A 13,722-nucleotide genomic window follows, 5' to 3' on the forward strand; every position below is an offset into this window, starting at 1 on the left:
AGTGACATAAGTTGGAAGAGATCTCAGGAGGCCATCTACTCTGGTGCTTTGCATAAAACTCTGACACTTGAATTCAGAACCCAGTTGCTTGGCGCTTTGTTCAGGGTCGCTCAGGGCTTTGGGTTTTGACAACCTCTAAGGACGGACGTGACATTCAGTCTGGGCAACCTATGCTTGTGCTGAATATAGAAATATGGGGGTTTTGTTGTTTACTTTAACGCAAGGCTATAGTTATTTTCTAGAATAAATATTTTATTGGTATGTATGCTTTGAAATTTTCCATATTAAACTATGCAAACCTAGTTATTTAGCTAATGTTTATGGGTTTGTTTAAAAAAATCAGTTACTGTGGTGCAGATGAAAGCAGAGCTCAGTTTTCTTGTTTGTTAAGTATACCTGTTCAAAGGATTTGCAAAATAAATAACAGTGTAAAAACAAGTGTGGTCATATGCTTTCTGTCCTTATTTGTAGCACTTCTTCAGGATTTCCCAACCTTAGTTACTCAGAACTGCACACTCAGGCCAATAGTGTCAGCCTCTGTTTTCTATTGCTGTTAGAAGGCCCAAGAATGCTTCTGAGTTTGCAGAGTTCCAGGGTTTAGCATACGTCTATGGGTTTCTGCAGCGTTAAACTTGTTTCAAATGTAAGGTTAGTGTTTGTCTGTTACACTGTCTGAAATATTTTAATGATCTGCAGAGTGAGTTGAGGAGAGCTTCTCTGCAGAAGTATTTCCATCCTTTTTTTTTTTTTCCCCCCCTGTTGAAACATCAAGGAAAGAGAACTTTAAAGTACTGGAATTTGGACATCTTCTGGGAAACTCTTAAAGGGCACATCTCTTTCATCAAACATGTACACATCAGGAAGCTGTCACCTCTATGTTCAGAAATCACTACCCCTCAACTGGGCCACAGTAGTCTAGGGATGTTTGTGCTCCTAATGCATCACAAGAGCAAAGCGCAGTGAGCTTAGGCTAAAATGTCTTTGCATGTCACATGCATAAGCTGTGTTGAGCTACCTTGTCTCCAAGGAAGCTTGCGCTTCAAGCACATGGCAGAATGTTTCCATAGGTTGAGTGTGTATGTAAGATGAATAATGTTCCCTATAACTGTTTTTCCTTGCTAACTTTTCGGGTATGCAATGGGAGAATTATGGAGACTGGGCTCACTGCTCACTTTCTCTGAATGCAGGACACTTTCTAGTATCTGCTTGTGGAACATAGTTTATGGGTAATTTGACTTTCCTTAGAGAACAAATCCAACCAAAACAGCTATGAATAATAAAATGTTGAATAAAAGTTATTGGTTCTCTTAGAGATGAGATGTTTACATGCTTACCATACACATTTTCCTAGATGTAGTTTAAATTGCCGTGTCATAATGGGTTATTTCATTCTTTGCTTATATCATAAAATCAATTTTTCTTGCCTGTTTTGTACTTCCATTCCCATCTGTCCTTCAGGTAAGAAAGCACCAAAACAGTAGTGAGAAATGGGGAAAAATGAGCAAATACTTGTGGTAAACTTATTTTTAGGACAAAATAAATAATAGAACTCAAGCAGATTATTTGAATAAGACTGTTAGTTTTGATGGTCTGATCTGAATTTATATACATATGCTTGTGAAATTATTTGTCACTGCTTCTCAGAGGGTGGTTGTCTTGTCATAGATGAGGTCAGATAAATGGCTATAATAGTTCTCCTTTCACATGTCACTATGGAAGAAAACGAGTTAGTTTAACTGCTGAAGTTGTTCAAGAGGGCCTTAAACAAGCCTGAACACTTGTCTTACACAGGAAACTCTTCAAAAACAATGCAAAGGACACTAGCTGTTCTGTACTGATAGTCCATGCGGGTTTCTTTTAGTTTATGATGAGAGAGAGCCCTTTTTAGGTCCTACCTGAGTTGTTTCTGTAAGTGATACTACTACAGTATGTCTACAGATGAGTCTGTTAGGGCTTACAGGTATAAGAAAACAGCCAGTTAATGGATTCCCTACCCATTTACAACTTCTACGTGCTATAATCTGGATTAATTCTAGGGCAGAGAGAACAAAAACTTTTCAGGTTAATGGGAAAGTTAACTTCTGTAAGGAAAGGGAAGGATTGCAGGCAGAGACTTGCTACCTGAACAGTATGTCAAGCAGTGAAGAAGGCTGATAAGCTACGAGAGCAGCTCGTGACAGTTTGCCCCATCCAAGACTCTGGTTGTGGTTCTTTTTTTCTTTCCTCTCACCCCATTTGGAAACTTCTTAGTCACCTACTAGGAAAGGGGAAAAAAACTTGATGAAAATATTTAATAGGATGCAAAGGCCTGCCAAGTGCTTGCTTCATCTTCCTTCATGGCTGGATTCATCTTGCTGCAGATGGACAGAAGCAGGAGTCCAGCCTTACTCAGTAATCTAGGCACTCTGGGGCAGTGTTATAAACCAGAAATATCACGCGAGCCATACAAAAAGTAATAAATACCTAAGTAAGGGTTGGATTGTTCGCTAGTTTCAGCTTAGGAGTGTCATTTAAAATGACAAGTTTCCCAAAAGCAGTAGGTGGTACAGTCTCCAGATAGCAACATGACCTGGGACCTCTCTGAAATTGAAACGGAATACTATGAGGTTCTCGTTCTGCTGCGGTACTGTAATATTGCATCACACATTGCTGCTTCTGAGGGCTTAGTTACGATAATTCTTCTGTAAGAGAAACAAATTCCTTTAGATCTGACATACTTCTCATTTAAGTTCTTGTTAAATTCAAGTTTGTTTTCAAGCTCTTCTAAACTTAGATACAAAGATTATAAAATTGAGAGAAGTGCTCCTGTTCATTGGATGCTCTTTATAAACGTGTTACTAGGACCATCATCATGAAAATACATATTTCTATGCAAACTAAAATTCTGCTGTAATTTTGTATCATTTGGATCACTGAAGTACAAGACAAAAAAAAAAGAACTCAAGTACTTTGTCACATTTCTTTAAATATTGAGTCAATTACATAATCTAAATCTTTCAGAGAATTAAATGTAAGTGTTTGAATTTTCATAACAGCTGGAGAGTCAGCTTGGGCTGACAGTGCATATATTTGTCATCCTCAGCATTTAATTGAAGCACCAATATGAATCAATAGGGAAATGTACAGTTGTAAATCTAGAGGTGAAGGTTCAATCGTGAACAAATTGCAGTGCTGTCTCTGAAGATGTTCGTGGGAATTGTAATTCTTATCCTTTCTCTTGGAACAAGTTAAGGGCCATATAGCTAACACTTGATATTTGTCCCTGTGGCTCCCCTGTTCCTTCTCTGAATTAAAATTTTCTCGTATTTGTGTTCTTCTATTTCTGGCAGAGGCAGGGGTCCTAGGGAGAAGCTGCTACTGTTATTTATTGTGCAAAGGCAGCAGTAGTATGATCCAAGAGTGCCGGCTCTTCATCTTGGCTTTGCAGTCATAATGCCCTTTCAATGCTATATGCTATGCAGTTTACTAACCTTTCCAACCTCTATTTTAAAGATCTCAAGAATACATTTTCAGTGTAAGGAATCACAGTGACCTCTTACCACATGAGCTTTCCTTGCCGCCCAGGCACCCAGGGGGAAGAATACTAGAATGCTGCTGTTTTCCGTATGGACCTGCTACCAAAACGTGACAGGAGACGTTTTGCATTTGTTTTCATGTCTTCCTCCTCTTTCCCCTGCTCAAATCCAGGCGTTCCTGTTCATGTCCTCCCCAGCCCTGCTGCATTGCCTCTGCACCGCTGCCACCTGGTGGGAGACAAAAGGGAAAACGGAGAGGAAAAAATGAGACAGACTTACTCTGTTTCAAAAGCAACTTCTGGTGATACCATAGTCTGCAACAACCAAAGCACTTGGTTGCCCGTTGGAAATAGTATCTGACCGTCTAGTTGGGTGTGACAGGAAAGAGCAAGTCTGATACAGACAACGTTTGAGATAAATCGATGAACTATATTGAGCACCTCTAAGAGCTTGTTTACAGAAGCACGTACTGTAGCTCATTTAGGCAGTATTTTACTATCAGGATAGTGCAGCAACAGTTAATGTTTGTATGTTGCTCCTGATGGTGAAAAAATCTTAATAGAAGTAGTTTCAAAAGAGTCTGTCACCATGTTGTGTGCTGATTTTCCCCTTCAAAAATTACTTGCCAAATACAAGTTCTCTAGTGGAACTGAGCAATGGAATCCTTGTAGTAGGTATTTTTTGTTCTTGTGTAGTTGATTTGTGTCATGTTACCACAGTTTAATTTGCCTGCATTTAAATGATTCTCTAATTTGATATGATTACAATTCTACGAGCGGCCCTAGCATATGTTCCATTATTACTACATACATCTGTAAAATAAAGCGAATATTTGATCCTTGATTATATGATTGGTTTTTCTTAACTTGGAGACTTGAACCCTTTGTCCCAACTATTTACAGAAGTACTCAAAATTTATATTATTTTAAAAAGAGATTTTGTAGTATTTATTTGAATTGCCTTCTGCTCCAATGAGAGCTCAATCCCTCAGTGCTTATCACAGCTTCCATCTTGGAAGCAAAACAAAATGCTTTGTTGAACAGAGGTTACTAAGGTGGTGCAAGCATAATGCTCTGAAACTGCAGAATGCCTTACCATTACTTGCTGTTGCTGGGCCCATCCCTTGTTAGCTGGGATCTGAGGGACTTTCCATCTCTTCCCTCCCTCATCCATCTTGCATTTTTCTATACAAACTCCACTTTCCTATGCTTTGTGTACATGCCAAAAGCTGAGATGCACCGTTCTGTATATGATTTAAATAAGTTCTCCATGTCTCCGATAACTTACCCTTAGGGTAAATCGGTTTATCTCTGAAGACTAAGGAATGTGTTTAAAATGCATCAATAGTCACATCTCAGACCTGTAGACCATGCAGCTTAGTACTGAGAATACTGGACATCAGGCAGATTTCTGCTGTGTTATTGGTGGCAGCTGCTCTGTTTGACTTGAAGGGGACAGTGACTTACGCCATAATAGCCAGAATGTGCTGCTCGGGTCATGTATAGTACAGTATCAGAATATTTAGGGTTTTTTTTAGGTAAGAACTTAGTTAAAATTAGAGTTTGTCTTCATACATACACAGTAAATGTATTGGATCCTTTGCTTTGAATCTCATGCTCTTGTTAGACTCTACTATCCATAGGATTATGATGTTTCAGAAATGCAGAACAGATTACTTTCATAATACTGTTAGTCGCATACTAGAAAACATAGAAAGGTTTATCGTATTTTAAGACTTCAAAAATGTTTTGTTCAGGTTGGTGTGACTTCCACAAATGGAGACTTGAAAGGATTTATAGATCAGAACCAGAGTCCAACAAAAGGTAAGAGAATTCTATTTGTATACATAGAAAAGAAGCACATATTAAGACTTACTTCTCTCTTAAGTTTGCTAAATTAGTATTATTGCTGATTTCACTGCATATGGTTGGTTCAGTTTTGGGAGACTCAGAATTTAAATGTTCAAAATGTTATTTCATACATCCACACTGGTAGATGTTTCATTACTGACATGCAAGTGTCGGTAACAAAGACTGGAAGATCTTCAGGTTTTCAGACGAGGAAAGTGTGTAGTAAAAACAATTAGAGGATAAAATAAGCCTTTTTTTTCTTTCCTTGATGGTGAATAATGTGATGAATTTCTTGATTTCCACCCCACCCTTAAAGTTCCCAGACTCTGTTGTAGTCCAAATGGGAGAGAAGGTTAAACATGACTTCATGGTCAGTGTTATCTTGTGGTACTTCTGTAAGTGTTCTGGACAATTTACAGTAATAATTATATTTTGTCCTATTCTGTTTCATCTTAGCATTTACAGATTAATCACTTTTGACTCTAAAACAGTGTGTTGGCAGTCAGAACAGCTATAGGATTCCAGTAAAATAAAACTGCAACCCCTTATCAATATTAGAAAACGTGAGGATTTACAAGTCAGGAAACACTTCGATCAACCTTTCTAAGTAAATACTGGTTTGCTGTTATCCACTGCAATAAACAAATGCATGTACTAGCTGGAAGAAGGATTTTTGACTCATCACAACAGTTTAGGTGCATCAGACTTCAGAGTCTGAAAAAAATGAGAGAGTCTAAGCAGAAAATGGCTAGAGCTGCAGTATCTTCCTCGTTTTCTAAACTATGCAGAACATTATAGACTGGTTTTAGGCCTTTGAGAACTAATTTATTGCGCACTGGTGAGATAATTGCCCTTTGTGTTCCATTATTTTGTGACTATTGTGTCATGATACTAGGGAAAAAGACTAAAATAAGTGCAGCATTTTCAAATAATTTCTGTGAGACAAGCAATTGATTTGTTCAGAGAATAACTGAATTCAATAACTTTATAATAGGACATTACTGTTAGTAGTAATATCTCAGTGATCCTTATCCCAGTCTTTATTAGATTTTGCTTCTGGGATGACAGATGTATTATTTACCTCCATTCTTCTATATTTTCTAAAATGTTATGCTCTAATGATTTGGGTTTTTTTTAACCTTGAGGTATAATTAAAAATCAGTGACACCTCTGTTGAGATATAACATCTTGTTCACGCTGGCTTATTCTTCTGGGAGAATCAAATATTCCATAAAAGCTGGAAAAACTTGCATGTCAGTATCTAAGCTGTCTCTTACTTTCAATCTGAAGTATCTTTTACTTACTTCTTCTGGCATATCCACTGTTGAACTCTGGATATTAAGGATGGGGGAAGAAACTCCAAACAGGCATTCAGATCCACTGTCTCTCAGCAGGGCTTTGTGAACTTCCTAATGAATACAGTTTTTATTGTTTTACCCATTGTTTAAGGTAACTTGTTTGCTATAGTAAAAATAAAGGCAATTTATTGCTACATATCCGGGCCTGTTCGTAATGTGGCTTCACAGTGTTCTTAGACTGAAGCATGATGGATTTATGATATGTTCAAGAGCAAAAGAGAGAGGCCATTTGCTCAAATAAGGGTCTTCATGAAAGCATCAGATTTCACGTGCTAGAAATTTTTGTTTAGAAAAGTTGCATTTAATTTTTTTCTTTCTGAAAAGATAATTACTTGTGGTGTGTGTTTTTTTGTTATTTGCCTGTAGCACAAACATACTAATTTAGTACCAATAATGCATTAAAGGAACACTTCAGATTCCAGTGCTGAGCCATGAGCACATAGAAAATTCCTTGCAAATTTTGTCTTCCTCGTTTTCTAATGAACTCTGATCTTTTATTATACTATGAAATCTATTGTGTAATCCTGGTTTTACTGCATTTAATTTTGAAAAATGCTGGACTGTTCAAGGTAAGCCCATTGCTCTGCTACTTTGCCTAATAACAGTAGCTGGTAGCCTGGATCTTTGAGGATGCTGTTTCAAACTGCAGGAGAATGTCTTGAAATGCTTACCAAATCAGCTGTTGCTCTTTCTGTAGTCATATCACTGCAGTATCTTTCTGTAGCATTAGCACCACTAGATATAGTTATCTAGGGGAAATTTTCTGGCTTTTTCACAATAAAAATGCATAATCAAAATAGCTACTCACTTGACCCTTGCACTTTAAAATTACTTTCCCTGCTTTTTTCCATTCACAGGCTTAACTTTCAAAATCTCTTTTCTCCCTGCGTTTTTCCCCTGAACCATCTGAAGCAGTTACTCTGTTGCTGCTGTTCCAGTGTGTGTTTGATCAGGCTTTATTTATCTTTCCCACCATGACCTGTAGTGTCCATGCACAACCTCTGGATGTTTTCCAGGTTTACTTTCCTACAGGAGAAGTTAATGCTCACAGACTGCTTAGGTATTGCAATCTAATCTGTAAGTCTTAAAGTACTGCTGTGTTACTTCTGCTGGTTTTTAAATCTGAATTACTGTTCCTAAATAGGTTGACAGGTTGTTCAGGAGTTCAGTTTTCTTATTACTTGCTTGTTTCCTGTGCTTGTTAGTGAATACTGTGGTCTTCTTGCTGTACCTTTTTTGATTCAGGCTTTTCAGAATACTTTCAGTATTTTTTTATTCCTTGTATATATGATGTCTGGGAAAAAGAAGCATTTCTAGTACCTGGTGTATCTAAATGCATTACAGATTTACTAAGGAATTTGATATTTTAAATGTGATGATTGCAGAATCAAAGCACATACATCCACATTTGTAATCCTCATGAAAAGACTTACTGCCTAATTCTGAAGGGAACTAGATTTTTCTTTCTAGGTGTGCCTAGAAGAAATATCACAGTGCTCAGCAGAGCATTAACTCGGAATGTTATTCACTTTGTTTAGTGAACAATTCCTGTTCAACAGACAATTTTCTTTCCTACATTTGTTGCCTTTAACTCATAGGCAACAGGCTCCAAAGGATCTCCGTTTGGAGCTTGTTTCCTCTGTTTGAAATGAATACTCATTGGATCTGAGAGGGATGGCTCTTGACTAATGGCCAAGGTACTTGCCTAATGCCAGGGACCGCTTGTTGCAAGGACGGTCATTGGGTAAAATATTTTAAGTAGTTCACACAGCACGGTCTGGATATCTCCTTCCTGAAGTTCGTTTTCACTCATGTTTTCACTCAGTCTTCGACGTAGTAAATTCTTATTGTTACAGTCAAAATTGTTCAGCTATGGCAAGCTGGGCTGACTGTGCTTCATTTCCTTATCTGAAAGTACCTGGTAGACAAGTGATTAAAATTATTCCTGTAGGAGACCTGCATTTTAATTCTCCCAGACAGAAAAAATTGGCCCTGGTTCTCATTCTTTAGTGAATGAATACTCTTGGGTTACTGAATGCAAAAGGCATGCTTCCTCTCATGTTTGGGAGAACAGAGATGATTGTTGCTGTTCTTAGCCTTGGGGATAGGTCTGCACGTGTGTGTTAGGTATTCTTCTAGTGTTTTATCATGGATTGTGCCCTTTGGGAGAAACTCCTGGTATGCTCCATGCTAACAAGCCTGACACACTCCTGGGTGTAGGCAGAACTCTGGTGCCTAATGAAGTTAATTGACAACAACTAAGGTACTCCACTATTTAGGCAAAATCCTGGTTTAAGTGGCAAGCTGTCTTTGTGGAGTTGTCCCATTCTGTTAAAATTATTAAGTATAATAGTTCAAGTGAGTTCTTAAACAGGTATAATTAGGTTTGTGAATGAGTTGGATAGTGACAGTTCAGTTGTGGTTTTGGGGTAATTGTTTCAAGCTGTGAATGAATTAAATCAGACATACTGTAGAGTTCATGTTGAAAAGTTGCATGTGTAACCAGGAGAATTTAAAATTTAATCTGTTTGGGAGACATTCCCAGCCAATAACTTAAACACTTCCAGTTTTGTAATCCTGTTCGTATGTATTATAAAAATGGAAAGTCAAATCTTTTCCCGCTGATTCCAAGCAGAGGGCACGTCTGTATTAGCACTTGGTTGCTTGTCCCATAAAGCCACCTCACCTGCCCTCTGTGCATCCACATGGATGTCTGTGGCTTTGAGGGCTCCATTCTAGTTCAAGGAGTAGTCCTGAGGTTACCTGATCTGCTGAGCGTTGGAGTTGCCTAGGTACGAAGCCCTGTAATAAAATCAAGGTTTGCAATCAGATATTATGTAGAAAATCATTTCAGTAGTCAAAGAAGCTGCTGCTTTTGAGCTGTAAATTCAATGAGATGTGGTGCCATCAGGTGAGTGTTCTAATTCAACACACCTGAAGTGAGTCAATTTGTTACCTTCTGCAGTGACAGGTAAAGGGACAGCGTGTCCTGAAGATTCCTTTGAAGGAAAGAAGATATGCAGAGAACTCCAAATTTGAAAGCAACTGCAGATTTAAAAGATTTCTGCTTGATCTGTGAAGTTCTGCAGAAGAAGCTGAGGCGCGGTGGGCTGGGGCAGGGGAGCCATTGCTGCCCACCCTGCTGGCCGCCCACCACCAAGGGCAGCAGAACGGGGCCCGCCGGTTGCTCCTGCTCCGGCAGAGCGCCCTGCGCCTAACACAGACCGGTGCTGACTGCCGCGGCGTTCTGGCTGTGCTTTGCTCCCAAGAGATGCTGAGGTTTCTTGCCTTCAGACGCTGTAGCCTGAGCAGAATCTTTCTGAACTCCTTCCGCTTCCAGCCGCCGCTGCCTCGGCCGTTCTGCGGCGCGGGACGGGCTGAACTGAATCGGTCCGTTCGCTCGCAGGAGCATCGGCCCGGGTGGCAGCGTTTACCGCCGCACGCGCGGGGAGGGGGCGGCTTTGCTCAGGCCGGTCCCGGACGGCGCGCGCGTCCTGCTGACGCGGCTCCGCACGCGCTCGCCGGCGCTGCCCCGGCCCTGCCGCCCCCGCGGGGCCCGCCGCGTGCTGCGCGTGGGCTTGCTCGGCGCGCGATTGCTCCCGCCTGGCGCGGCCGCACGATGCCCCCGGGTAACAAAGGCGCGCGGGGCGGGCGGGGGCCGCCGTCGCCTGCGGCCCGGCGGAGCGGGCCCGGCCGGGCCCCCCGCGGCGCCGGGGCCCCGCTCGCTGGCCTGCCTCGTCCGGACTTACCGCGGCGGCACTTCCCGGGGGGGGCGGCGGCGGTTGTGCTTTGAAGGGGTCGGGCGGGGGGCCGCCCGGCGCCGCCGCCTGAGGGGGGGAGGGAAGCGCAGGAGGCGAGCTCCTGACTGGACCCGGGCGGCAGGAGCAGAGTGGTTACCGCGTCCTGGGAAACGCGCGCTTGCAATGTCCCGGCTGCGCCGGGCAGGGCAGAGGGGTGCGCTGCCGTCCGGGGGCCTCGACTGCCTGGAGAAATTCACCGCGGGGCGGGGCGGCCCCTGCAGCTGGGGCCGGGCGGCGGCTCTGCAGAACGGGCCCTGGGGGTGCCGGCGGGGAGCAAGCTGGCCGCGAGCCAGCCGCCGGCCCTTGCCGCGGGAAGGGTAGCGGCGTCCTGGGCTGCGTGGGGAGGAGTGCTGACAGCGGGTCGGGGGAGGCGACCCTTCCCCGCCGCTCGGCCCTGGTGAGGCCACTCGTGGAGTGCTGGGTCCAGGGATGGGGCTCCCCAGGGCAAGAGGCACACAGACATAGTGGAGAGTCCAGCCACGGGCCGTTAAGATCATGAAGGGACTGGAACATCTCTCCTATGAGGAAAGGCTGAGAGAGCTGGGACTGTGGTCTGGAGAAGAGAAAGCGCAGAGGGGGACCTTAGCGATGTATATAAATACCTGAAGAGAGGGTGCATGGAGGATGGAGCCAGGGTCTTTTCAGTGGTGCCCAGAGACAGGACCAGAGGCGTGGTCACAGACTGAAACACAGGAGGTTCCCTCTGAACACCAGGAAACACTTTTTTTACTGTGAGGGTGACCGAGCACTGGCACAGGTTGCCCAGAGAGGCTGTGTGGTCTCCACCCTTGGAGATACTGAGTGCCTGTCTGGACGTGGTCCGGGGCAGCCTGCTCTGGCTGTCCCTGCTTGAGCAGGGGCTTGGACAAGATGACCTCCAGAGGTCCCTCCCAACCATTCTGTGATTCTGTTTGCAGATTCTCATAACTGTGCTTGTTAAATACGTATTTGACCAATAATAGTTAAAGTTGGGGTGGGGGATTTAATTATACTGTTTCCAAGGTCTTGTTTTGGCATGCTTTTACCTTATTTTAAAAGTACTTGACCTGCAAGTAAGGGATATTCCCAAAAGTAAATCAGATCAATTAAATACACAGAGAAGTCACCTGGAGCACAAGCTTAATTTCTAATAGATAATAACCTGAAAATTTAAAGAACTCTAAATTTGTAAGTGCCTGTAAAAAATTATAAAAGTTACTGAAACCATATTTTGTTATCTTTCATGGCGAATACTCTTGCACGTAAAAAATGAGTTTATTTCACAGGTTAACTGTTCTGTTTGCCTCCTAAACAAAATCTTTTGGCTGACCCAGTGTGTCTGTATCCGAGTGAAGATGCTGGGTACTGATCCACTTTTGTCTATGAACAGTGAGTTGACAGTTATGAGTTAATAGGGTGTGGAAGAAAGAAGCAACAGTTTTCAACTGGTTGACTATGAGTGACATGTTTGATTCTCATCTTAAAATGCATAATGTAGATCATACTGTCCTTATTTAATACTTTTTTGTTACTATATTCTTAAATTCTATGAATTTATATAGTATTCTCTGTTTATTGCTGTGGAGGGAAAAGGGAGTCCAGCTCTAGACCACCAGTCTTGCAACAGGCTCCATGAGGGAGGATCCTTTAATCAGGTCAAATTGCAATCCACATTGCTTTGGGTGGGAAGCTTAACTTTTAATACAGCTTCACAATAAACTTTGTTTCAATATGTCTTTTTTTTATGCAGTACGTAATTTTTACTAAGTCCTGACAGGGCTGGCGTTTTAGAAACTTCTCAATGCACAGGACTGCTACATGGCTGCACTACTGTAATGGAAGCAGTAAGGCAGGAGTCTCTCTTTTTCTTTCTTTTTTAAAATTAACATATTTACCATTTTCTGCCTTTCCTTGTGATGTAATCTTTTGCTTGCTTTGATAGACATCTTCTCTGGCAACAGCGCCAGTTAAGTTGGCTCTGGTCACCTCACAGCTCCTTGTAAACATTTTCCTTTGCTTAGTTCCAGCATAGCTGTGTAGGTGGCTGAGCACTTCACTGGACCGGGGAACAGATTCAGCCGAAAAATACCCATTGTTCCCCCTTGCCAAAGGAAAAGAAGGCAAGTTCACTGCATAGCCATAGCCGTGGCTGTGCTGGCTTGCGGGCAGGAATGAGCATTGGTGATGAGGTTTGCATAAACGAATTTTAGTGGCAGTGTGCTGAATATCTGACCAGAGCCTTAGGGGGTTCTAGCTCAAGGCCTGAAGAGCACTGGGAGTTCATGGTGTGCCTGAAGAGATCTGCTAAAACGACCAAGACAACAGAATCGGTTATGAATAGGCGTACAGTTGCTATCGAAGTACCTCAATTGGTATTTTGAGGTTCATACACCTGTTAACTCCTATAAATTTGTCTCAAATTGAACAGTAAAAGACTGAAAATGTACCGGTCAGTGTGAGCCTGAAGTAGACTGAAATGTCGTCTGCCCCATTTTGTTTTTTCTTTTCTATAATTCTCTTTGATTTCATATATTTCTAGGTATGTATGTACTTCTACAGACTATGGAACTTTTAAATTTAGGTTTATAGCCTAGTAAGTTTGTGCAATAAACAAATGAAGAAATGTACCAAGAAAATATATGCATACTAATAGCATGTTAATAATTCAGTTTTTCTGTATGCTTTTATAATACTGTATCCTGATCTTGGAGATCAATTTATGTTTTAGTGTGATAGAGAAACATGAGGACACATCACATCTGTTATTGCAAAATATCCTAATGGACTTCCGATATTCCACAACTCTGAACTGTTTTTATTTTTTGCCATTACTGTCAAGCCATTGGCTGTATTATTTAAAATGGCTGTTCAGTGATAGACTTTTAAAAATGTGGACGTTTGTTTCAGAGCTCTGAATATGAAATCCAAATTACCAACATTTCCCTGGTGTTTTGTCTAAAAATTCAAAGACTTTTTTTGTTGATGCGCGCATTGTGTGTGACCCCAGCTGGCTGGTCTGTGCTTCCCATCAGCTATGGTTTCCTTCAAACTGACTGTGACAGATTCTGTAGGTTCTCTGGTTGACATTGTTTCTGATTGTCTTTGCAACTAAGCTGCAGATCTGAAGGAAAAAATGACTAAAACCTCTTTAGCTTCATATTTGTATAGGAGTCCATGTTCTTTGTGTGAAGTTAAGCTATTTAGGATGCCACATAATGAT

General features: G+C 41.7%; 1 protein-coding gene across 2 annotated transcripts in view; it reads left to right on the plus strand.

The window, feature by feature from the left end:
* TFDP2 (transcription factor Dp-2) overlaps window positions 1-13,722 on the plus strand; it is a 65,291-nt gene that overhangs the window by 13,551 nt on the left and 38,018 nt on the right. For both annotated transcript variants that reach the window (XM_082319813.1, XM_082319814.1), the window contains exon 3: window positions 5,272-5,338. In XM_082319813.1, coding sequence (XP_082175939.1) covers window positions 5,272-5,338 — 67 coding nt within the window. The remainder of the gene's footprint in view (window positions 1-5,271; window positions 5,339-13,722) is intronic.

This window comes from Platalea leucorodia (assembly GCF_965183815.1).
Source record: "Platalea leucorodia genome assembly, chromosome: 8".
Taxonomy (NCBI): domain Eukaryota; kingdom Metazoa; phylum Chordata; class Aves; order Pelecaniformes; family Threskiornithidae; genus Platalea; species Platalea leucorodia.